Source organism: Hippoglossus hippoglossus, chromosome 11 (genome assembly GCF_009819705.1).
Source record: "Hippoglossus hippoglossus isolate fHipHip1 chromosome 11, fHipHip1.pri, whole genome shotgun sequence".
NCBI lineage: Eukaryota > Metazoa > Chordata > Actinopteri > Pleuronectiformes > Pleuronectidae > Hippoglossus > Hippoglossus hippoglossus.
This window is the reverse complement of record NC_047161.1, coordinates 1,152,900-1,177,272: the sequence shown is the minus strand read 5'-3', so window position 1 is coordinate 1,177,272 and position 24,373 is coordinate 1,152,900. Positions and strand designations below refer to the sequence as shown.

The window sequence follows — 24,373 nt, the reverse complement described above, 5'->3', positions numbered from 1 at the left end:
ATTTTAATTTCCTCATTTCATTTATTTCCCGTCATCTCGGGAAAACAGAGGAAATCAAAATGTAATAACATAAAATGTATGATCCCATGTCCGTTCAGGGCTTCCGTACAAAACAAATACTTAATTTGTTTTTTTTATTTTTTATTTAGGTCCCAAAAAAACATCATAATAACATTATATCAATAATATTAATACAGAAATTGAAAAAAGGAGGAAAAAAAATAAAATAGCTTTTCTGTCCACCGCCTCAAACTTGTGGGTCGGGGGGGGAGGGAATCGAACGTCCAGAAAAACTCTGTAAAGTCTGTTTGGGGGAGGGTGGGGGGGTGGGTGGGGGCGTGGTCTGGGCGTGGTGTCAAGCTTGGGCGCGCTATCCGTCATTCTGCTGTGCACCAATCAGGAATGTCGAGGTGAGGCAGGGGGTGGTTTCCGAGGTAAAGAGCCGAGGTTGAGTTTACTGCTGCGACATCTGAAGGAGAAACAGGAAGTTACACTTCTGAGACGCGACGTCGTTAAGAACCAACAAATATTTAATACATCTTCAACGGTCACATTTAGTTATTGTATCGCAAAGCTTTGTAAATAAATGTATTTAAAGTTAGAACAAGAATCACCAGCATGTCACTGTGACCTTTGACCTCTGAAACCTGATCGGTTAAAGACGAGACATTAAAATAACTCATCTTTTCTATTTGTACGTCTCCAGATAAGTTATAATAATAATAATAATAATATAAAGGAAAAGTTTCTCTTCCTAAGTTTGTTATGGACAAAATTAATATTAGTTTTCAGATGTAAACATTCACCTGTAAATAAAGTTTATTAAACTTAAGTGTTTTGAAAAAAAAAAACTGACGACAACTTCAAGTGTGTGTGTGTGTGTGTGTGTGTGTGTGTGTGTGTGTGTGTGTGTGTGTGTGTGTGTGTGTGTGTGTGTGTGTGTGTGTGTGTGTGTGTGTGTGTGTGTGTGTTACCTGTTGTGTCTGTGCCTGCGTCTGTGTCTCGGGGCCTCGGCTCGCCAGCCGGCTCAGAATGTTCCTCTCGGACATCTGGAGCCGCACGGCGACCGGCGGTATCCGGGCGATGGTTGCTGGGAGACGGGTGACATCTGCCTTCATGTCACTCAGCAGCTCCTCCAACTGCTTCAGCACTAAGAGAGAGAGGGGGGGGGGGGCGAGCGATGAGGAACTGTCGCAGCATTTCAACGATCAAACATTAAAATCGATTCTCACGAAAAGTTTCATCCGCTTGTTTTTAAAAAGTGAAATCACAGCTGGGATTCCCGTTTCGTCGGACGCCGTCTTTACCTTTGTGCAGGACGGCGTTGGCCGGCTTGTTCCCGGACATGGACTCTTTGCTGAGGTGCTGGTGCGACTCTGCCAGACACTCCACCTCGCTGAAGCGCGTGTTGAGGGCCATGGAGGGGTGGGAGGGGTCCTCCGACATGTTGAGGTAGGCGGCGCGGCGCAGCTGCTCCTCGATCACCAGCGCCTGCTCCAACAGCTGGAAGGGAGGAGGAGGTCAGCGAGGAGTCGACTGGAGAGCGACCCCAACCAATCTATACTGGTTTTTCTGTTCTGGTTTGTCGTCGTTTATTTAAAAAAAAAAGCTTAAACCAGGACTGAGGCTACAGACGATTACAAATCACCGTTGCTATGGTTACGTGCTACGTCCACACGACGCCACAGTTTCCAGCCTCGTCATCAGAGACTTGTGTAACTTCGGTAAAGTCTCGTTTAGTTTCGTTCTAGTTTGAAAACTCTGGGCTTGTGTTTTAGTCTCGGTTCGCATCAGTCACATGACTCGACTCCCAGCGGCTAACACTTCCTGTCAGAAACCTCGCAGTCGCTCAGAGTACAGAAATCCCTCCTCCTACCTTTCACCATCACTGTTGCTTGTTACTAAGCAACCGACCACTCGTTCGTACCTTGAAGCGTCTGGCGAGGAACTTGTTCTTGATTTCCAGGAAGTTCCCTCGGTTCATCTCCCCCTTGAAGGGCTCGTTGAGGATGGCGAACTTCACGTCGTTCTGGATGTCCTGCCAGCGAGCGTAGCCGTGTCTACGGGCGTCGCGGTCAAGGGCCACAACAAATTGACACGTACACGTTTTTAAAATCCCAGCCGGAGGTCGACAGACGGACTCAAACACAAACAACTGACTGTTACACCAACGTCACTGATGCGGGAAAAGGATACTGTATGATGCCGGCCAGCAGCCAGTAGTCATGGCGACGATGCCAAATCTCATTGGTTTTCTTGGTAACCGTGGCAGCGCGCTCCTCGTTCTGCCACAAGGAGTGCAACTCTGAAAGGAGAGGGAGACGACGTCAGCAACAAAATGACAACACAACTCGACACTGCGGGTTTCTGCGAGTGTGTGTGTTTGTGTTTGTACCTGTGAATCCTCCGTCTGCGATGTTGAACATGAACCTGGTCTTCGCCTTCTTCTTCTCCTCGCTGACGGCTGCAGCAGTGGCAGCGGCGGCGGGGGCAGTGGCGCCAGCGGCAGCAGTGGCAGCGGCGGCGGCGGGGGTGGCAGCAGTGGCAGCGGCAGCAGCGGGGGTGGGGGCGGCGCTCTCCTTGCTTTCGCCGTTCTGCAGTTTGGCCGTCGCCTCCTCCTTCGGAGTCTCTTTCTCCTCCTTCGTATCGGCTGCGTGAGGAGACACAAGAAATGACGACAATTGATTTAAAGAACATAAATCTCTGACCTGAATGATTCTTGTTCCTGTGTGAAATGTTTTAAATGTTTAAAAAGAGGAACAGAGTTAAGAACCTTTCTTTTCGTCTGCAGCCGGTGTTGTTTCCATCTTTTCTGTCTTGTCTTCTTTCTTTTCTTCTGCTGCAAAGACGGAGATAAAAAAACATTCAAACAACGACAGCAACAGAAGGAACATTTTAAATGTAACTTAAACTTTTTAATAACATTTTTTTCAGATCACAACCACAAGACTCTGAAATGTTTAAAAATCAAGCTGAGGTTCATCTGAAGATTTGATTCCTTGAAGTGAACTTTTAAAATCACGTGTTTTACCTTTGACCTCCACGTCCTCAGGTTTGACCTCTGCCGCGTCCGTCTTTTCCTCTGAAGGAGTCTTTGTTTCCTCTGCTGCCTCCGGACTTTTCTTCTCGCTCACGCCTTCTTTCTCCTTCTCCTTCTCTTTCTCCTTCTTCTCCTCCGTCTCGCCCTCCTTCTCTTTCGCGCTCTCTGCTTCTCCTTTGCTGGGTTTGTCCGTCTCCATCGGCTCCTCCCCGTTCTTCTTCTTCTCCTCTTCCTCCGCTGCTGGCGGACTCTTCTCGTCATCGTCTGGAATCGCGATCACCTGGAGCAGACGTAGAGACGGATTTAGAGACACACGACGGAGGGGAACTTTCTCCTCTTCTACTTTTAAATTCTGAGAGTAGGAATAAAAATGTTCGAGTCTCACCTCGTCCGACACCTTCGCCGGCTCTTTGCTGTTCTTTTCTGCCTCGACCTCTTTCTTCACCTCCTTCTCTCCTTCCTTCAAAGCCTCGTCGCTCTTTAGCGACTCGTCAACTAAAAACAAAAAGACTTGATTAGTATATTTATATTTACATTCTATCAAGAAATCTTTTGTTAAGAGACTAATTTACAGTGAAAAGGTTGAAGAGTAACTTGTGTGTGTGTGTGTGTGTGTGTGTGTGTGTTACCTGGAGCAGGAGTGTTGGGCTGCGTGTCAGCGGGGGTTCCGGTGGACGGGGTTTTCCCGGGCGACTCGGGCTGAGCTGCCGCCCTCTTGTTCTCCTCCAGCTCGGCCATCCACGGCATCGACCACTGACCGTTCACGTGCTCAAACTCCTGCACCTGGAAAACAAGCGGAGGAAAATCGACTTAGTACCGACCGTAAAAAAAAATACACGTGCTCGTTACGCTGTCATTATGACGTCAGCACGTTTCATCAAATAGGGAATTAACACCAAACCTATCAGAAACATGAACAATTGAACATTAAAACCATCTAAATCGATAAATCCACCAGGAGGCGGTGTGTCCACGTGTCAAACTAAAGTCAGCTGTTCTTCGTGTTGTCTGTTTCTTACCTTCTTTCGAATAAGCGACATCACGCCGATACGGGTGAGGACATGTTGCCGTGACAACCCTTCCCTGGGGACGCCGTCTGCGAAGGTCTCGGCGCCATCAGCTCCGGGCTCGCAAAGGTGACGCATGAACAGAGAGACGTAGGCCCTGACAGAGAGAGAGAGAGAGTTAAAATGAGCAGAGTCTCCAGCAGGAGGGAGTCACGGTGCATTTAGACAATTATTTCAAAACTTACTTGAACTCTTTCTCAGACTTCCCTCGCAGGTCTCGGACCAGCCACTGGGTGGTGAAGGCATCCTGGGGAGGCATCCCATAACGCATCACTGCGTTCAGGAAGGCCTTCCTCTGCCGAGAGTTGAAACCCAACACCTGGAGAAAGACAAGAGATCTTTAGAAACAGGAGAGTTAACTTTAAAACCGTATCAAATGGAGCCGGACGGGAGCCGAGCTGCTCACCTCGATGTTGCCTCCCACCCTGGCCAGCAGGGGGGGCAGTGGTTTGTCCTTGTCGTTGCGGAGGCCCTTCCTGTTCGGCCTGCGGGAGTTAGCTGCAGAGAAAACAAGTGAATACACAGATGAAAAATGATGCTCGGCTGTGATCAGTTTTTTTATTTTTAAGTTGATGAATCTTTACAGTTTCTGCATCTTTGTCTGTTTTCATATCTTGGATTTGTTTATTCTGCGTTTACATGATTAAACTAAACCAGAGGCTCCAGATGTTATTTTATTTATTAATAATCACTTCAAAACAGGAATAACCGTCCTCACCTTCTGATCGCTCGTCAAAGTCCTCGTCTCCTTCCTCTGAGGCCACAGAGTAATCCGATTGGCCGTCGGATTGGTCATCCTGCCAATCAGCTTTGAGATAAACATTAGGTTAAAACCAAAGTCCAATAAGATTTGAACAATTCCCATGTAGGTCTGTGCGTTCATCATTTCATGAATAAGTAAATGCCAACAGAGAAAGACGCAGACGTACAGAGACTGATGCAATGTGCATTCTCCCCTTTTAAATAAAGCAAACGTGATGTACCTGATGTTGATGAAGTAATCGCCCTCCTACCTCTGTCTTCTTGGGAGCCGTCGTTGTAGTTGACCTGCTTGCGGATTCGTTTGCCTTTGCCGAGGTTTCGGGCCAGATCCTCCTGCTGCTGCTCGTAGTGGTGACGCAGCAGCTTCTCCCAGTAGTCGGGATCCACGCTCTCTTCCTGCTTTATGATCTCCCGCTGCACCTCCTCCTCCTGAGCGACGGGGGAAAGACGTGAGAGGGAGGAAGGGACGGGGAAACAGTGCAAGGAGACGTCAACCAGCTGCAGGCGCTCACCTCCTCCTCCTCGTCTTTGACCACGTACTGAGCCACCTTGAAGGAGCTCAGGTACTCGTTCATGCTCTGCAGCTCCGTGTCGTCGGTGGCGTCCTGGTTTCTGTCCAGCAGCCGGTCGATGGCCTTGTCGTCGTAGTGAATGATGCTGCTGTCCTCCTCCTTGTTGTTAGACCGGTGAAAACCTGAAGACGCAGACACATCAGTTAAAATCTCACTTATCCGCGTCTTTCATTAAAACCTCTTGTTCCTGCGGATCTTAAATCCATCCTCACCCTCTAACTCGTCCTTGAAGAGCTGCTCGGTTCCGAACTTGAGGATGTCGTCCAGCTCCTGTTTGGACATTGAGCCGGTCTTGGATCCGAGGCCAGGTCTGACCACCAGGTGAGTCAGCATCATCTTCTTCTTGGCGACCTGGATGAAGGCAGGAGGACAACACGGGTCAGAAAATCACAAGTTTAACATGTTTCCGTCTCAAACGTTCGCCGGAAATCTGTTCACTTATTTCTCAGAGAATAATTCGTGGATCTATGAGTGTGTGAAAGTTATAAACGCTGTAAAAGAGAAGAAGTCGTGATTACCTGAGTGATCCTCTCCTCCACAGAGGCCTTGGTAACGAAGCGGTAGATCATCACCTTCTTGTTCTGACCGATACGATGAGCTCGGCTGAAGGCCTGAACAGGGAGGAGGAAGTTAGACATGTCGTTAACAAACAACACAACCAAGCTTCACATGTTAACCAGATAGAAACATTGGATTTAATGCAGGAGAATAGAGTCGCGCTGCTCCTCCCGTACCTGGATGTCGTTGTGAGGGTTCCAGTCCGAGTCGTAGATCACGACGGTGTCAGCGGTGGCCAAGTTGATACCCAGACCTCCGGCTCTCGTTGAGAGCAGGAAGGCGAACTGAGGGGCTCCAGGAGCTGAGCGGGAGGAGACAAAGCAAGATCAGTATATTAATATACACGTTTTGCGTTAGTGGCCTATGGTTTTAATGGTCATCGTTTTCATTTGGGTGAAATTTGGAGTCGAAGACAAAGGACGAAGCAAAGATTAAATCACAGAATTGATGTTTTTGTTTCCCGTCTCACCGTTGAAGCGATCGATGGCTTCCTGTCTCATCCCGCCTGTGATTCCTCCGTCGATCCTCTCGTACTTGTAGCCCTCGTTCTCCAGGAAATCCTCCAGCAGGTCCAACATCTTCGTCATCTACAGACAGAGGAGAAGATTTGTGAAGTCTCAAGTATTTTGTAATGAATAAAATTAAAAAATATTTAAAAGCTTTGAGTCTTTGCAGAAAAGAAAACATCCCTTAGGTGCATCAACAAAAACCATCAATTTGTTCATTATAATTTAGCTTTTCAACTTTGGTCACTTTGATTATTGAGATCATATTTTGCCGTACCTGTGAAAAGATAAGTACTCTGTGTCCTCCATTCTTCAGCTTCCTCATCATCTTCTGCAGCAACGTCAGTTTCCCGGCACCCTTAACGAGAGCGCCGCCGTCGTACATCCCGTTGGGCATCCTCGGAGCTTCCTGTCAGGAGGAACCAATCAAACATTAACGCTCGGTGAACTCTGAAGTGTCAGTTTCAGCAAAAGGGTGGATCCAAGTTCAAAGAAACAATATTCCGCTTATTATATTCCCAAAGTAGAAACTTTTAATATCTAAGAAAATTGAGGATCTTAAATTTAAATCAACAGATCCTATCAAAACACACTAAAGCACATTTATTCTATACTTTCTTCTTCTACTTCTTAACAACCCTTCACTGAAACAGTTTCTGTACCATAGCGGCCGCAGGGAAGAGGTAGGGGTGGTTGCAGCATTTCTTCAGGTCCATGACCACGTTGAGCAGAGAAACCTGGTTTCCTCCACCTTTGGTGTTCAGGGCCTCAAAGTTTTTTGTCAGGATGAATTTGTAGTACTTCCTACAGAGAACAAACAGATACAACAATTTACACCTCTAGTCGTAACATTGACGACAACATCTCGTCCCTGCGACTCTCGCTCCGACTCACTTCTGCATGGGGCTGAGCTCCACTCGCAGGATGAGCTCGGTCTTGGAGGGCATGTGCTTGAAGACGTCGGCCTTCAGCCTCCTGAGCATGTGCGGACCCAGCATGTCGTGCAGCTTCTTGATCTGGTCCTCCTTGGCGATGTCGGCGAACTCCTCCAGGAAGCCTTCCAGGTTACTGTGGACACAGAGATGCAGACGTGATTTAATTTCCTGCCTCCACACAATGCTGATCGCAGATGAAGAAACTGTGTTTATTCATCAACATTAAGATTATAGGGAGCTGCGTTTTTATTGTGGGTAACGTGATATTTCATACAACAGCATCTGCAGCGTACCTGAACCGCAGAGGTGTGAGGAAGTTGAGCAAGTGGAAAAGCTCCTCCAGGTTGTTCTGCAGAGGAGTTCCAGTCAGCAGCAGCTTGTGCTGCAGAGGGTAGTTGTTCAACACCCGGAAAAACTGTGGCAGAGGAAACACGGAGCACGTTCATGAGTTACAGCTGCACCTACAGTCACATGCCTTTAATTCAGACATGTCTCTGACTGTGGTCGTTAACAGGACGATAGTATAAAAAACAGATTCAGAGATCAGAGCTTTGAAATTAAATCTTAAACTTCGAAAGACAAGTTGATAAAACAGACTCCTGTCGATGAAAGCGTCCCTCTGTACCTTGGACTGGTTGTTTTTCAGCCTGTGAGCCTCATCCACCACCAGGCAGGCCCAGTCTATGGAGCCCAGGATCGCCATGTCGATGGTGATCAGCTCGTAGGACGTCAGCAGGACGTGGAACTTGACTGCCGAGTCTTTCTGTTGGAGGGAAGCGACAGAAAAGATGTTGAAACTGTTTGGATTTACTGAGGCGTTGGGATTCTTCATGTCAGTCGTCTCTCACCTTCATCCTGGAGGCCTTCTTCCCTCCTCGGATGGCGTTGTCCTCGTAGGAGAACTCGTTCTCTCGGATGACGGCCCTGCTGTCTTTGTCGCCAACGTATGTCACAACATAAATGTCGGGCGCCCACATTTCAAACTCTCGCTCCCAGTTGATGATGGTGGAGAGCGGCGCGCTGACCAGGAACGGCCCCTTGGAGTGGCCCTGGAGATGGAGACAGGAAATGAGCTCAGCGTGTCCAACAAAACAATGGTCGTGTGTTTCAATTGATAAACTGGGTATTTCACAGTTTCCGTCTGTTATTGCTTTGTTATTTGTGGTCGTCAGCCACGAAGCTCCAGAGTAATATAATAATCATAATCTTGTTTTTCAAACGGAAGTGGAAGTAGGGCAGCTGCACATCACAAATAAAGAGGAACATAAAATAAACTTGAAAGGAAAAAAAACAGTATTTGCTCATTTTCTATTTACCATCAATAGAGGTAATCTGCATAACTGCCTCAAATGACTAATGAATCCTGTGAGATGTCAAAATAGAAAAAAAAACAATAAAGTTATTGCTTATTATGTCCGTCTATAAAGTTACCGAAACAAACCAAACTCAAAAATCATGAAATCAACTGATCAAGTCACTTATTGTTACTGTTCTAATTTTTACTTTAAAAAAGATCCAGATCACGAACCTGGAATTCTGAACTTCACTATATTTTTTAAAAGTTGATAAAATGTATAAAAGTGTAAATTCAGTGTGAGAACAAATTATAACATTTTAAAAAAGAGCTCCTGCTGGACAGGAAGTGTATTCTGGCCTCCCAACTTTAGGTGGCAGTAGCTACACACGTGATTACAGCCTGTGAATGTTTACTGTTCAGAATCCAACTTAATGTCGTCAGATTTCACCGACTTACACAAAATGGCTGAACGGTTCCCGGCCAATAGGACGTCAGCTACTTATTGACAGGCACACAATAAAGTTTAAAAACCGATTGATGAAACTAAACCGATCAAAAAAAAATCACAGAGAAGAGAAACTTTAAAGGCAAAACTAACAACTTCTTCAGTTTCCAGGTTGAAAAGAAGCTTTTCCCCACAGAGACAGTTTACAGATTCAGTGTGTGTGGAACCGGGGGGGGGGGGGGGTGATGTTTACAACAAACCTCTTTGTACAGCGAGGAGAGGAAGACGGCCGTCTGCACCGTCTTCCCCAGCCCCATCTCGTCAGCCAGGATGGTGTCTGTGCCCTGAGCCCAGGAGAACCGCAGCCAGTTCAGACCCTCCAGCTGGTAGGGGTGCAGCGTCCCGCCCGTGACGTCCAGGTACTCCGGCTGACGCTCAAACTTTATCGTCGGCTGCAAACGGGAAACCACGAAGAGATTAATAAACACGGTCAAATGAAGACAGATCTCACTTTCAGGGTTTCTGCAGGTTTACGTATTATAGACCCAGCCGTGGTTTGATTCTTCGTATGCTGACAGTTGTTTCCTGAAAAATGTCTTTCAATAAACTCTGGCATTGTGTTTGTTAGATAAAGATTTTAAATGTCTCGTCAAACTTTAAAACTGCTACAGAGGAGGTCTGAAAAAACCCGTTCCAGGGACGTGAAAGCTGACTCCTCGTAAATTGTTACGAGTTTGAACACGATCACAAAGTCAAACTTGTTGATGACTTCAGAGTCATTAAATTCAGAATTCATACTGATAAGAAGAATCCACAGTCTGGACTCACGTCTATGACGGGGTTCTCTGGAGGCCTGTCCGGACGCTTGAATCGTCCTTTGACCTTTATCTTCTTGCCGGGTCTCCCCTCGTCTCCCATCATCAGCTCCCTGGAACAAACACGCGCAGTTAGCAAACCACTGTGCGCTGCCTGAGGTGCTCAGCTGTGACGTCGCAGTGGGACTGTTTCTAACCTGTGGTGCCAGTACTGCACTTTGTACGGGTCAAACTCGGGAACGTCCATGTCGTCGGCCTCCCACGTCGCCTGGTCGTACGCCAGCTCTCGCCACTTGATCAGGTAGTGGACGTTGTTCTTTCTGTCCACACTGGAAAACACAGCGGAGAAAAGAACTCATTCACTGTGACGAAGAAATGAGTCAATATTAAGAGTTTAAAACTATCCCGACGTCCAAGAAGAGATTTGTTGTATTTTACAGTTTTTTCTCTTTTTATCGTTAATAATCGTTACGTTTAAGACGGACAGACGAGTCACGTCAGTGCGCCGACCTGTGGTTGATGATGCGGTGGATCATCAGCCACTCCATCTTGATCCCGAAGCGGAGGTACTTCTCCTCCAGCTGTGCGTACATGGGGTCCTTGCTTTTCCTTTTCAAGCTCTTGTTCTCCTCCCCTTCGCCAGAGTCGATGGGCGGCGGCTCGTCCATGTCGTTCTTCCTCTGGTAGTTCCTGAACATCACCTGGCAGTGGAGTTCCAGCTGACGGGGGGGGGGGAGGGAGTGAGAGATGTAAATACATGTATGATATGAACACAAAGAAGAGAAACTAAAGTGTTTAACGTGTGTGTATGCGTTTGTTGTCCCACACACCTGGAGCTCTGTGACCCAGGAGCAGTGCCAGTACGACATGCTGGACCACTTGGCGAAGAACTCCCTGTCCGGCCGCCCTACCAGCGGGGAGGGGTCGGGGGCGTCTGCTGCAAGCTCCGGAGGGCGAGGGACAGGAGTGGGGGGAGGAATGGCGCCCCAACGCCAAGTCAGGATCTTTTGGATCTTCCCCTTTATGGGGGCACACTGCAGGAGAGGAGAGGCCGACGTTATTCACCGTTGTTTATTCATTTCTTCTAACTGCTTCACAGACCAATATTTGAGGATCTCGGATTCGTTAAAGCTGCAATTAAACCCGACAACCTCTAAATGTGCCTCTGCTTATTCTCCAGTTGTTTGTAGAATGTGATTGTTGTATTTTTAACCTTTAATTAAGCCACGCTGACCTAAGCAGGCGAATAAATACCGACTGGATCAATAAAAACTTCTTCTAATCAGGAACTACTGATCGAGAGCAGAAACATCGACCGGCTGTTTGAACGTCTCCAGGTTTAACAGATATTCTCAACGTGCTCAGCTGATCAAACCTCGCGGGCGACTCACCGTGCAGCGCGGGCAGATCCACTCTCCGTTGGGGATCTCCGGGAGCGGCGGGTTGAGGCAGTGGATGTGGTAGGACGAGGGGCACGAGTCGCAGCAGAGCAGCTCTCCTCCGTCTTTGCAGACCCTGCAGAACTCCATGTGGTGGTCGTCCTCCTCCATTTCTGCCTCGACGGGGTCCTCCTCGACCTCTGAGACTTCCTCCCTGGCCTCCCACTGGATGCCCTCCTTCTCCTGAGACGCAGAGAGCGAGACGTGAGGATTTCAGCTTTTATATTTAACACTCTGTTATATATATCTCACATTTAAAGTTTCTTATTCCTAAAGACATGTAGCTTACACAGTGCGGGCAGCTCCAGGTGCCCTCGGGGGCCTTCTCCATGTCGGGGTCCAGGCAGACCATGTGGTACGCTCTCGGACAAGTGTCACACAGGATGATCTCGCCGCCCTGCTGACACACCTCGCAGTAATCCTGGTGGTCCGTCTCATACCCGTCTCCATCCTCAGCTTCTGATGCGAAGCACAAAAAACACTTAGACCAACATTTGACATTTAATGAGAGACGCAGGACGTGACTATAATCAAGGCTCTGAATTTACGACGCTGTGCCGGGTGTTTGTTGTTTGTCGGAGGGGAAACCCACTCGATGAGTCACTTTCCTCTCATGAACGCATTTCCTGAGCAACACCGACAGACTGAAATTAAAAGGCTTCTCTACAAAAATAGAAATATCCGTTTATGTTCCATCCTCCGTGTTTACAACAAGTTCACTGATCTACCTGAAGAGTCTAAAGTTTCACATTTTTGAAGTTTAACAAATTAAAAAATACAACATGCTTTGTGTATTCTGGGAGATTTTAAAAAGGGCAACAAACCCGTTTATTTCCCTAATCTCATCACAGACAACACAGAAACACCGGAGCTTCAATTTAAAGCATTTCCACAGTGAATCAGTTCCTTCTGAATTCAGCCGATGTCCCTCGAGCTTCACTCGTGACGGCAGCTACATGCGATGCGTCGGCAGGCGTCAACTAGACCAAGAGGTCGTTCTTCTAAATATAACAAACTACGCTGACTCAGTCTCAGTGACTAATCTGTGTGTGTGTGTGTGTGTGTGTGTATATAAACCACCTTTTATCACCGAGACTTGTCTGTGGAATGCTTTACCCGGCACTCAGCCATTACCATTACCCTGCAATTTTCAATCTGTAGACTCGACCTGCCGCCGCGTGCACAGGTCCAGCTCTGAGTCACCAGGTAAAGCATGAAAAACCCAGCGTGATGCGTTCAGCGCCAACAGATTACACACAACTGATGGAAGGCGATTAGTGACAAGAGGGGAAAGAGAGAGCTGAATGACGATGATGATGATGATGATGATGATGATAACGAGGATGAAGAAGTGGACTGGGTTTAACCGCGGGGGGGTTTAATTCAGTCCAGGGAGAAACGTGTGGACGTACCTTTCTTCTTCTTGGGTTTGCTCTTGGACGACTGCTTCTTTTTGGTTCGGCTGCTGCGACTGTTCGATCCCTCTGAGACGGAGACACTGTTCATGCTGCCGTCCTCGAAGTCGCTGTCTACTTCAGGCTCGTCCTCTTCGCTCTGAGCACAAACAAACACATGTCCAGCTGTGTTAAAAACACGTTCCTGTACATTATATACACAGACAAGAAGGAAAGGAGAAATGAGAGAGGGGGGAAATGTTTCATACCGACGAGCGTTTCCTTTTGCTGTTGAAGCCGCCAAGTTTGATTTTGAGAGGAGCCACTTTCTTGGTCTTGGCATTATTTTTTTTGTCTTGAGGCTTCGGCGTAGGTTTTGTCTTCTTGCGGGCGTTCGGACCTACAGAACAAAATGAAAATAGGTCAAAGGAAAACATTTGACCTGTTGTTTCACTGCTTCACATTTCTTTTGTTGAACCCATGACTGTTCTGACCCCTTCTGTCTACTATACCTTTGCCTTCCTTGGTCTTGGCCTTCCGTAGCGGCGGCGCAGGCGGCGGCGGGGGCTCTACTGGGGCCGGAGGTGGAGGGGCAATCGGGACAACCTCTGCCACCATGTTGTCCACAGCGGCAGGTACGTTGGCGGTGGCCAGGGCGGCGTTGGCAGCAGCGGCTCCCCTTAGCGGGTTGTTGGTGCTGAACTCACGCCACTTGGCGCCCAGAACCATCATCATCTTGGACACTGCGATCTTGGGGTTCTTGGCTGCGATGAGGGGCCTGAAGACGAGAATCAGAGGATTAAAAATGTACTAAAACTTTGGGAGCGCCAATCAAAAAAAAGAGTTTATCACATTCACAAACAAACAGAAGCTAAAAACCAGCACAACCTGGGATTGTCTGCTAAGTAAATAATGTAATGAGAATTAAAAGAAAAGGACTATATCTAATCAAACGTAAACTGAGGGATTATTATCTGCGTGTGTGCATGTACCTGACGAACTGGCTGAAGGCCTTGTAGTTGGTCAGAGAGCGGTAGTCTTCCTCAGTGAAAACGTGGTCAATGTCCTCCATTCCCCAGTCATCCAGCAGCTGGGATGAAGACTTTGGCTCCTACGGGAAAAGCAACAGAAATAATAAGCATCAACGATAACAAATGTTTACATGTTTTTCTACTTGGTCCTGAAATGTGTTCTGATCTTTATCCAAGTGCGAACAAAGACAACGTGCTGAAGAGGAATCATCTCTGTATGTGACACCCACTGGAACCTGAAACAAACAGTCTGTGTATTGATGAGGAGCCGTTCTTCCTCCAGAGCTGCCTGCAGTGACGTCCACTTTGCTCGCTCCCTGTACGTCTGAGATGTTAACCAGCTGCAATGATTCCTTTAAGCCTCCAGCGCTTTCTTTTACCTCACTGATCATTCTGCGACTTCTCGGCTGAGTGGCCACAGAACTGAAATCGGCTCCACTTGAGGATTACTTATCGGACTGATCTTAACTTTTTGAAATGCCTCTGTAACCCTTCCCTGCCTCGTGCGACTCCACGACTCTTGACCGCAAGTCTTCTGGAACATCCCCCCCGCCAGGCATGGTTCACGTCAGCAGATGCTTCTTGTGAGGAGCAAACTGAAGACGTGCAAATGTTTTTTTATAGGACGACGTAGCTCTAGGCCACACCTCCGGTCTGCTTTCATTTACTGGACTCCAGTTTGGATAACTCCTGACTCCAATAAGCTTGTGTTGATGTCGTTAGCTCAGGGGTTCACATACTTCTCCCAGTCGACACTGAAATGTATTAATTAACAATGCAACTCAAATACGAGGACGTGAATTTAATTGAACATAAATGAAGATAATTACAGACTAACCCTAACCCAAGACCACTTTAACCTGGTAAGTGTGGAGCAATCAATGCTAATCCGATCAATAGGTTAGACGACAGAAGTGTGGTGGACAACCTGGTTTAGCAGACACACGCAAAGCTGCGTAGCCATAACTCAATATGTGACAAAAAGACAACACAACTGGTGTCTTTGTGAACATCTATTATCCACAGCTCTTGACGTAAGAAGCTGCCGCTGCCGACCAATCACGCTCAGAACAAGTGACCAACACGTGGAACCAGCGGTGGCTTTTTTTTTTATGGATCTGTGGAATTTTTCTGATTAACGCCGTTTCATGTAGAGGCTTTAAAAAGCTCTGCTGTGTCCTTGTGCATCACGAAGGCTAAACTCTCCACCTCTTATCAGAAGACTTCTGTCTGCACCCCCCCCCCCCTGCACATCAGCGAGAGCCTCTTATTCACGGGTCCACGTCGTTGTTTTACCCAACAATACTCAAAGTTGTTCCGCCAGAAGCTGTTTATAATCCGAGTGGCATAAAACTCTGTCCACAACAACTGGATCAGATTTGATAAAGCTTTTTAAACTATTATTATGACTTTTTAAATCAGACCTCAACTGCTCGGTTCAGAGGTTAAAGGGGACGAACATCTGAAATGAGCAACGTTCAGGAAAACAAATGACGTGGTCCCCTTTGTTCAGATAGAACAAAAGCACTTGATTTGTTACGTCATCAAGAAACAGATGATAATTGTTAAGTTATTGTGTCGATTATGAAATTAAAAAGTGTGATTTTAAATGATCTTTTAGAAATGTTGTGTTCCGTCAATCAAATCACGTTAACATAAGGAAATCTGATTAAATGTAGATGTTTTATAAACTTACAGATTGTATAAATGATTTTTAAGTTCTCTGAACTTTGTCCCTGCTCTCTGACTTCTGATCATCAACTAATAAAATCTAATCAAAACAGGCTGAAATTAACACTAATTTAACTGAAGAATCATTTAACTGTTATTTTCTCAACTAATTAAAAAAACATCAGATAATAATAACTCATTTTTACAGCTATAATTGACCCGAGCTCAAGGTTATGACCTCACAGATCCTGTTCTCTCTGATCGATCCGTTTAAAACCCACAAAACAATCCGTTTGAAAATAGAAAAGCAGAAAATCTTCACACTAGAGAAGATGGAACCAATAAATGTTTGTTAGAAATCAAGCTGCTGGTGATGAACTGCAAATGGTTTCTCCCCCCCCCCCACATCTCTCTCTCTCTTGAGTGTTTGCCTCTTGTATTGTATTAATAAATAAAACCCTGACATCACATGATCAAGTGAGCACAGATATAGAATTCAGCCACTTTGGCAACACTTTGACGAAGACGGCGTTCGTGACCTTCCTCCTCCTCCACTCCACCCCCCCCACATCTCCGCCTGTAGATCGGACTGAGGGACATCTTGGCCAATGAATCAAAATGGGTTTATTTAACCAAAAAGAGAATAAAAGGGGGTCAGGAGCGCAGTGCAGTGCCGCACTAGACTAGGGTTGTCATGGTAACAGCACATATGCCTTACGCACCCGCCCCAGACGCTCACGCACACATACACACTTAACACACCCCACTCGCCAGCCCCTGCAAATGTGTCATTAAATACAAGGCCCCCTATTGGCCACCGGGCGCAGAGTCCTCCAGAAACAGCTCTTTTGTTTAACCATCTCTCATATCACGTCTGTTTGTCAAACCGCGAGCGACTCCATTACAGGTTCACAGTCTACGGGCCTGTTCCACGGCAGACATGTCACGCTAGGAAAAGCTCAGGTGTTGCCGATAACATCGACCACGGCTCTGTTCAGCGCAACTGACCCAGGAAGACCAGACAGCGAGACGGAGTGGACAACGCCAGGACAAGGACACTGAAGCAGCTAAATGGAATGGGGCCCGTCAGTCATTTTTTTTTATCATTTACACATGTGACATGTCAAAATATCAGTCCTGACAAAGTAGGGACCATAATGGATGTTATTTTCCTACAAGAGCATCTTTAGAAATTATTCAACCAAATAAAAACACTAAAAGAGCGTCTCTATCGGCATTATGGCCGTAACCATAAGTATGTTCACTGTGCAGTGTTTGGTCTGAGGTCACACAGATCACAGGCCCATTTACTGACCCACATAATCATCACAGCCATTCTGATTCTTTAAACCGAGCCCTTTTTTATATTTCAATGTATAATTTTAAAAGCACCGCAGACAGAATCGTGGTGTCGACATTAACGTGAGTCAAAATAGTTTATCTAATAATTCCAGAAATATTGGTCTGAGCGCGTCTCTGGTGTCTCGAGAACTCAGCTCATCTTTACACGTGGCGTGTGTGTTGCTTAAGGGTCCCAGGAAGTGCAGTGTTGGTGCGATACGGTCAATATGATATCAATTTAAATAAAAACAGCTGACCGGCGCTCTGTAGCAGCGGTGGTTGCGACTCGTGACAAGGAAACCGGCTTCTCCATCTCAGGGTTCTTCAAACGGAGTCACTGGACTTCACTGGTGAACAGCTCTTTGTGCAGCAGAGACCTGCAGTCGGCCTTTATTTGCCGCAGCTCAGTTACTGCAGGTCACTTTTAGAGTTCCAGAGAGAAAACTGCAGCCAGCATCACCACAGACCAAGTAAACAGCTCATTCCAAGCAGGCAGGTTTAGAACAGTCGCTGCTCTACTCACGACAACTCTGACTTCTCTGGTTTCTGTCTAATTACAGTGCAAATGCTTTGTTCAAGAGGAAAACACTTCCTGCTTGTTTAACAAAGTCTGTGTTGAGGAACTTCATGAAAACATAAAGCTACGAACCCGAAAATTCCCTGACACACTTATATTCATATTCTCTGCCTTTTCTTACCGAGCTGTCGTCATCGTCGTCGTCATCGTCTTCCTCGGGCTCCGGCTCCTTCTTCTTGGAGGAGCTCCGCTCGGCCCCGGAGCTGCTCCTCTTCTTCTCCTTGCCACTGCTGGCCCTCTTCTTCTTCTTGCGCCCTGGAGTGTAGTCGCTGCCCTCGCTGTCCGTGCGGTGCACAGCGACACCACCTTCCACCTCTTCGGCCCCTCCGACGTCCATGTGCTCCGGGGAGCTGATGGGAAGTTCCTGGAACAAGGAGAGCGAAGATGATCGTCACCAAACTGAGCACAGATGGTTGTTCGAGGACGGGACAGTGAAAGTGACCTCGACACTCTGGGTATTACAACGTTAGTTATGGCCAGGTTAAGAATCATGGTACAGATTTATTCATTCTATGGAAAAAAGGTGAAATTTAAAACAAAAACACATGAATTTAACTGTTTGAATTTTAGCATCGAGCAGAGTGGTTAGACTCTAAAGTTCTAACTACACTTCCGAGACCTCTTATTACTGGAGCCTGGATAATTAATCAGTCCAGTTTTATTGTTATCCAACTAGATGGAGAAAAAAGTGATGAAAGAAACAAATGGATTATAAAAGAGACTGAATGTAGAAATCTAAATCAAAAGCATTGGAACATTTCCACACTCAGCAGTTTCGACTACATGAGCAGATAATGTTTTGGGTTTTAATCACTTGTTCATGATTTTATTAAAACACAAAATCTGAACTGATTAAGGTATTTTCTTACTTTTCAATAAGTGACCCCACACACACACACACATACCTCTCTGCGCGACCGCCTCTTGCTGCCTTTACTCTCTCTGCTCTTCTTGGCCTTTTTCTTCTTCTTCACCTTCGGAGTCTCGTTCTCCGAGATCTCCTCCTCATCGTCATCTACAAACCAGACCAGAGGAGACACTTCGTGGTTTAGATGCACAGAGCAGCAGACACTTGCATATCCTGCTGGAAACCGGACGCCAGCCAAACAGGTACACGTTATCATTTCACAGGAAAACAGAACACAACAGGATTTCATTGAGCATCTTTTTTTATGTACTTATATTATGATTTTTTTGTTCATGCGTTAGTCTGATTTGTTTAATTTTGGGTCAGATATCTTCTAACACATATTGCAGCATCGTTACTCGTGTTAAATGGAAAAGAAGAGGATTTAAGAAAAATCATCACGGCTTATTCATATGTCAATGATCTCTGTAGGGATGGAACATCCTCTGCGTTTGCAGACACGAACTCACCTCCACAATTTTGGAAACCGTTTCTACTCGAGTGAAATAATTCCCTCCATCAAGGAGGTTATGTTTTCACCCCTGTCCACTTGTTGGTTTGTCTGCAGGATTACACAGAAACTACTCAACAGATTTCCACTCAACCTAGTGGAAGGATGGGACATTTGCCAAGAAGGGACTCAACATTTTGGGGGAGATCCAGAAATGTTTTATCACTTTCTTTAACCTTGTGAGACAGGACGTTTTTACACTGATTTCCAAGAGAATAATAAATGGATCTTAATTAAAAACATCATATATATATATATATATATATATATATATATATATATATATATATATATATATATATATATATATATATATATATAGAGAGAGGACTGATATCTATGTGTGTGTTCAATTTGGTGCAGCTGGATTTAATGTAACCGTATCAGAGGTATCAACTCTACTGCAAACCCTTCTACTCTCGTTCCACCACTACCAGGCTGTAACCACATTCACCGGATGTCAAAGGGTGTAAAACGACCCCCCCTTGAATGCATGGTTGGAATGAAAACCAGCAGGAGAACCCAACAACCAGCAGATAAACTTGTGGTGGTTGTTAATGCAAAGGATTTATTCTCGTGGTTAAAACTGTAATTTGAAACTGATTAGTTGTGATGATCCCTCTGCTGCAGCCGTTACTTCAGAGAGGATCTCAGTCCGGAGGCTGGCACTGCCCCATCGGCTCAGAGGGAAGTCGTGTGCGGCACTCAGAGTCTATTAAAGTAATTGAATATGGTAAAAAGTTAATGGCAGGCTGCCATTAAGATGCACCTGGTAACAAAGACCCTTAATGTGATGAGCTTTTCAGGTCATTTAAAGGAGAACAAGCTGTGTGTCTGTGGGTGGGGGAATAACTGTAAATGAAAGTGAAAGAAAAACAAGTATTTTAAAGGAAACAACCGGTTTTCCTGTAAACAATGTTGACGCTTTTTTCATTGATGAGAATAAAGTATTGTACAAAAGATATCTTAGGGCTACATCCACACTCTTAAGGAAGTCAGACTTCCATACATACACAACTTCTCTAGATGTTACGTGGAAGAAACGTATATGTATGTATGAACACAAATGTTTATGGGCAAAAGCTGATTTATAGTAATTCACAAAAACGTGTATTGTGACTTGACCTCATTGGCTGAGAGACTTTAAAATGTGTTACTTTGGGCTGCGAGTGTTTGTGACAGGTATTTCTCAGGGTTAACACAACATTTACAAACTAGTCTCATTCAATGAATCAAGTAAATAATTAAGAATCATCATGTGCAGTGCTACAGATTAAATTGTCTCGTTAACTACAACTGAACCAGCTGCTCACTCATTAGTGCACGTTTAATAAATCTAACAACATTGATCACCACGGATTTATTAGTACAATTCGTTTATTGATGGCGAATATTTTTGATATCTGTGTTACAATCTCTTGGGTTGAATTTATGAAATATTTGTTTCCCCAATTGTCATAATTAAGGTTTTAATGTTTTCCGAGGAAACAATATACGATATGTTAAATAACAGGTTTTTCCTTTGGGACTGGATGTGTTTGTTGTTGCAGAATCAATATTGAAACATGAATACTGATTAAATTGCCTGTTTGAATGAAAACAACGAACATATCGTGATGAACCCTCCTCTTGGATCGAGTCCCTCTTTCTGTTGACATCACATTGTGCTGATGCAGCCTCACGTGTCACACTAATGACGGGTTTGTGCCGTTTCGTGAATAAAACGTGTGTTTTACTGGGTTTTCCTGTTTCTCTGCGACTCGCAGGACTATTTGTTCTCAACGCTTCCACCGTGTGCGCGCGTGTGCATGTGTGTGTGTGTGTGTGTGTGTGCGCGGCGCGTGCTCGTCGACATAATACAAAGTATAAACAAAGCTAACTTTAGCCGCGGCGGAATAAAGCAGCTAACGTGCGGGGTGGATGTTATAAAAACACCCGGGGTGGAAGTGGGACTCGTGTTCAAACTGCTCGCGGTTCTTTTTCCACTTTTCGCCCCGGCTCAGTCAAACCGAGGCGCCGGCCATGAGGAGGGGAAACGGCGGAGCGTCATCCGCCAGCTTCCAAGCTAACTGGCTGCCTCCATCTTGTCATCGACACGTAAAAGACAAATACCGGTAGCTGGCTAGCGTTAGGCCCCGGGAACATGCCGGTTAGTCGGCGTGACTTCCCCCGCCTCGCCCGCCGGCATCCACCCCGGCGGTCGCTGCGGGGCTCGCGGGTAACATCGAGCCATTCGACCGGGAGGTGTTCGGCTGCAGCGCGGCCGCGAAAAAAAAAGGAGCGAGTTTGCTAATGTAGCCGTCAGCTAACCGGTAGTTAGCATCAGCGAGATGCTAGTAGTTAGCCGCCGTGCTAATGAAACATGACTGATATGAACGTCAAAAACATCTGCTCACGCTAGCATGGACATTAGCAATTAGGGCTAACAAACGAGGCTGGTCTTACCGTGCAGTAACCGCTCCTCCGGGGCTCCGTACTCATCCCGCTCGTCCTCGCTTCCAGACATAGCGGACAGCAGAAAACTTTCCACTTAGTTAGCTAGCACTTTAGCTAACTAAATAAAGTTATGGTGTGTAATCCAGAGTGGTGACCCGGCCACAGTCTGCCCGGGTCCCGGTGTGTGGTGAGCAGCGGGGGGAGGGCGGCGGGCCAGGGGAATAAGAAGAGAAAAGAAAACGGAAGTGAATAATTAGCATTAAAACAAACACATCAGCATCTTAAAGCCCGAGCGGCACCGGCCGCGGCACATGGGCTTCTCTCCGGGGCGAGAGCTGCGAACTTCACGTCGCCATCGAGCAGGGCAGCAAACAAAGATTAGCACCCTCACTCCATCTTCAGCTGACATGCCATCTTGCCACTATCGGTAGTTTCCATTAGCATGCGTGCTAACAGCCGCGGAACCGGCGGCCGGTCCACAACCGGGAGGAACCGCCGAGCACGCTTGTGACCGGGACCCGGAGTTAACGACACCGGCTCAGCTGAACCAGAACCTCCGGTCCAACCTCCAACAATTAAAGCAGAACCCGAGCGATACTCACAAGTTGATTCCGTAACTCCCGCCACAGTTTGAGTCTCCTCTCGGCGGATCTTTATTGTGAAGGAAACGCAGACGCACGATTTAAATACAAATTCGTGTTTTCTGTGGCAGCGTGTGCGCACGACGCGTCTCCTCTCGCTCCCTCGCACACTAACACACACCCGGCGCGCGCGCACACACACACAAAGAGATCAGGGGGCAGGCATCCCATAATATCCCCCTGCACACACACACACACGCACACACACCCCTCCCCCACTCTGCATAGTTACCTTGCAACGTACAGACCATAATAGTCACTCACCCCCTCCCTCTCCTACAGTCTCTTCCCCATTCCTCCGTGCATGCCCCCCCCCCCCCCCTCTCACACACACACACACACACACACACATGCACACGCACACGCATATACACCTCCACCCCCTCCCTTAGCAACCGGGGTTACCATGGAGACGCCCTCCCCTCCCACCCCCGTGCGGCATCCCATAATAGTAATGAGTGCAGTCACTGACATCCCACAATAAGCATAACTCCAAAAAGAGAGATAGGAGAAAGGAGGGGAGGGGGGGGGGGGGGGGGGCGAGAAAGGAAAAGCCGTCACATGGCAACTGTGTGTGCCACATGACTGCTTAACTTGAGTGTGCATGTTTGCATGTATGCGCACGCACTGTACTGTATGTGAGGCTGTGAGCCCGGCCGCTGAGCGCTGTGCACGGGATGCTGCGAGGCGTCCTGTCGAGGGGGGGGGGGGTCACCTCATAGTGGGGCGACCCGGTCGTAACCCCCCCCCCCCCCACACACACTCCCACCTCCCCCCCCCAGCATCACGAGGCGTCACCAGCAGAACTCCTCTACATACGTGACTCACCGTCGGGGAGAGTTTTACCATCCGAGGCCAAAGCAGATTAAAAAGTTGTGCGAGCAGGTTGAAAGCGTCCGGCTGCGTGCCGGAGGGCCACGGACGGGGGGGGGGGGGGTCACGGGGTCAAACTGCAGTCACAGCCCTCGGAACTCAAAACAGAGCCCAGAAGTGCGAGAGCCCGGCCAACAGCTGAGTTAAGCTGTCTGCACACACTCACACACACACTGCTTGGAAATGCATTGCAGTCAATGGTGGGAAAATCGTCTGGGTCCTAGACAGTTTTTTCCCACCATTGACTGTGTGCAGTTTGTTGGACTGGGGCGAGATGCAGAGCTGCTGGGGCTCGGTGTGGCGGAGACGCTTCTGAGGGACGCCTCGCCACACAGGAAATAAACGGCCGTCGCGTCAGCTAATCTGTTTTTCGGGGCCTGCGGAGACTCACGGGGAGTTTTTGCGTTGTTGTTGTTGTTGTTGTTGTTGTTGTTGCACTGCCGGGTGAAGTTTCTCTGCGGCTGCTGCACCGGTCGCCCACAAATCTGTGAACTTCATCTGGCCTCCTCCCCTGAAACCAGCAGCTGGATTATTCCTAATACACGTGGACACAAACTAACAATTGTTTTAGTATCGGTTAAAGGGATCCTGAGGAGTTTTGATTATAGACTCTATATAAAAATACAACTTCTACTCCGGGTCCTGAAAGTGAAGCCAATGCGAAAACGCGTGCAACCTGTGTTCTCTTGAATGACCAGCAGGGGGCGACTCCTCTGGTCGTAAAAAGAAGTCAGTGTCCATAGAAGTCGTTATCAGACATGAACTCCGGTTAATGTCCAGAAAATGTAAACATTTCCTGTAGTTAGTGTTTGTGAAGCAGCAGCAGCAGGTTGTCGGGTCCGACTCGTTCACACAGGAACATGTGGGGAACATCAGGGTGAGGGGCGGAGCCTGTAGAGCAGCAGGAGGCGGAGCCTGTAGAGCAGCAGGAGGCCGGACATGACGTATAAACTCTGCTGTGGAAAGATCAGTGTTGTTGTTTACAGCTCATCCACACCGGCGTCGGCCCTCATCACCAGAAGATCTGGAACCTCCTTGTGTTTCCAAGTGGACGTCTTCGTCTTCTACGTGTACGGCTCCTCTTCTTCATCCTGAGATGTTTCTGTTCTTCCAGTTTCACGTCCGTCACGTGTTAGAAACCTCATCAACACGTCCACTCGCTCTCTGGGAAGCTTCAGGACATTGTCCTGCTGTGTCCTCACATGGACTCACGAGGACATGTGACAGAGGAGCATGTGAGAACACAAATGTCTGAGTCTGTTGCTCCGGACTTTCTCCAGAGTTTTTATTAGGGGGCTTCAGGAAAATCTGAAAAACATTTGTGTTCTCACATTCGATCCCTCAGGAAAGCACCCAGAGTTCAGCTGGGATTAGCTACAGCTTCTCAATGGGAGCAGGTGTAGCCCCCCACCCCCCCACCCCGGCTCCTCCACATATGGTTACTTCTGGTTTCACAAAACCAAGATGGCAAACCAGTGGGTGAACTCCCAGTGGGCTGACACTGGGGTGATGGGGCGGAGGTCAGACCTCTGAGTCTTCATCTCTCACACAAACC

At 47.2% G+C, this 24,373-nt stretch overlaps 1 protein-coding gene across 8 annotated transcripts; it reads right to left on the bottom strand.

Moving 5' to 3' along the window:
* Positions 1-124: 124 nt before the first annotated feature.
* Positions 125-22,228, bottom strand: chd4a (chromodomain helicase DNA binding protein 4a). Of its 8 annotated transcripts, none has more exons than XM_034601016.1 (41): positions 22,210-22,228; positions 21,314-21,470; positions 18,356-18,465; positions 17,572-17,814; positions 13,823-13,941; positions 13,343-13,608; positions 13,100-13,230; positions 12,849-12,990; positions 11,726-11,895; positions 11,389-11,619; positions 10,828-11,031; positions 10,508-10,716; positions 10,195-10,326; positions 10,011-10,110; positions 9,443-9,634; positions 8,289-8,489; positions 8,066-8,203; positions 7,734-7,855; positions 7,400-7,573; positions 7,168-7,309; positions 6,783-6,914; positions 6,469-6,586; positions 6,176-6,300; positions 5,960-6,052; positions 5,654-5,792; positions 5,382-5,563; positions 5,114-5,298; positions 4,826-4,917; positions 4,514-4,605; positions 4,293-4,426; positions 4,060-4,204; positions 3,670-3,823; positions 3,426-3,535; positions 3,032-3,320; positions 2,775-2,839; positions 2,396-2,654; positions 2,197-2,305; positions 1,928-2,060; positions 1,308-1,503; positions 975-1,150; positions 125-469 (listed from the first exon to the last, which is right to left on the bottom strand). In XM_034601016.1, the coding sequence occupies exons 2-41, from the start codon at positions 21,372-21,374 to the stop codon at positions 455-457; spliced, it is 6,030 nt and encodes a 2,009-aa protein (XP_034456907.1). In that variant the 5' UTR covers positions 21,375-21,470; positions 22,210-22,228; the 3' UTR covers positions 125-454. The 8 variants fall into 8 exon arrangements, with proteins under 8 accessions (XP_034456907.1, XP_034456910.1, XP_034456906.1 ...); XM_034601019.1 differs by lacking the exon at positions 22,210-22,228 and adding an exon at positions 21,907-22,144 and having other exon boundaries at positions 2,396-2,650; positions 2,774-2,839; XM_034601015.1 differs by lacking the exon at positions 22,210-22,228 and adding an exon at positions 21,907-22,144.
* Between the last annotated feature and the right edge of the window lie 2,145 nt (positions 22,229-24,373).

Bases quoted from the DNA above. Each gene is read 5' to 3' on its own strand.
- chd4a (XM_034601016.1), bottom strand. From the start codon at position 21,374: ATGTCTGGAAGCGAGGACGAGCGGGATGAGTACGGAGCCCCGGAGGAG. The intron at 6,301-6,468 runs GTGAGACGGGAA...CCTCCCGCTCAG, and splicing joins AGCCATCGATCGCTTCAACG to CTCCTGGAGCCCCTCAGTTC. The intron at 3,321-3,425 runs GTGAGACTCGAA...CGTCTGCTCCAG, and splicing joins CGGCGAAGGTGTCGGACGAG to GTGATCGCGATTCCAGACGA.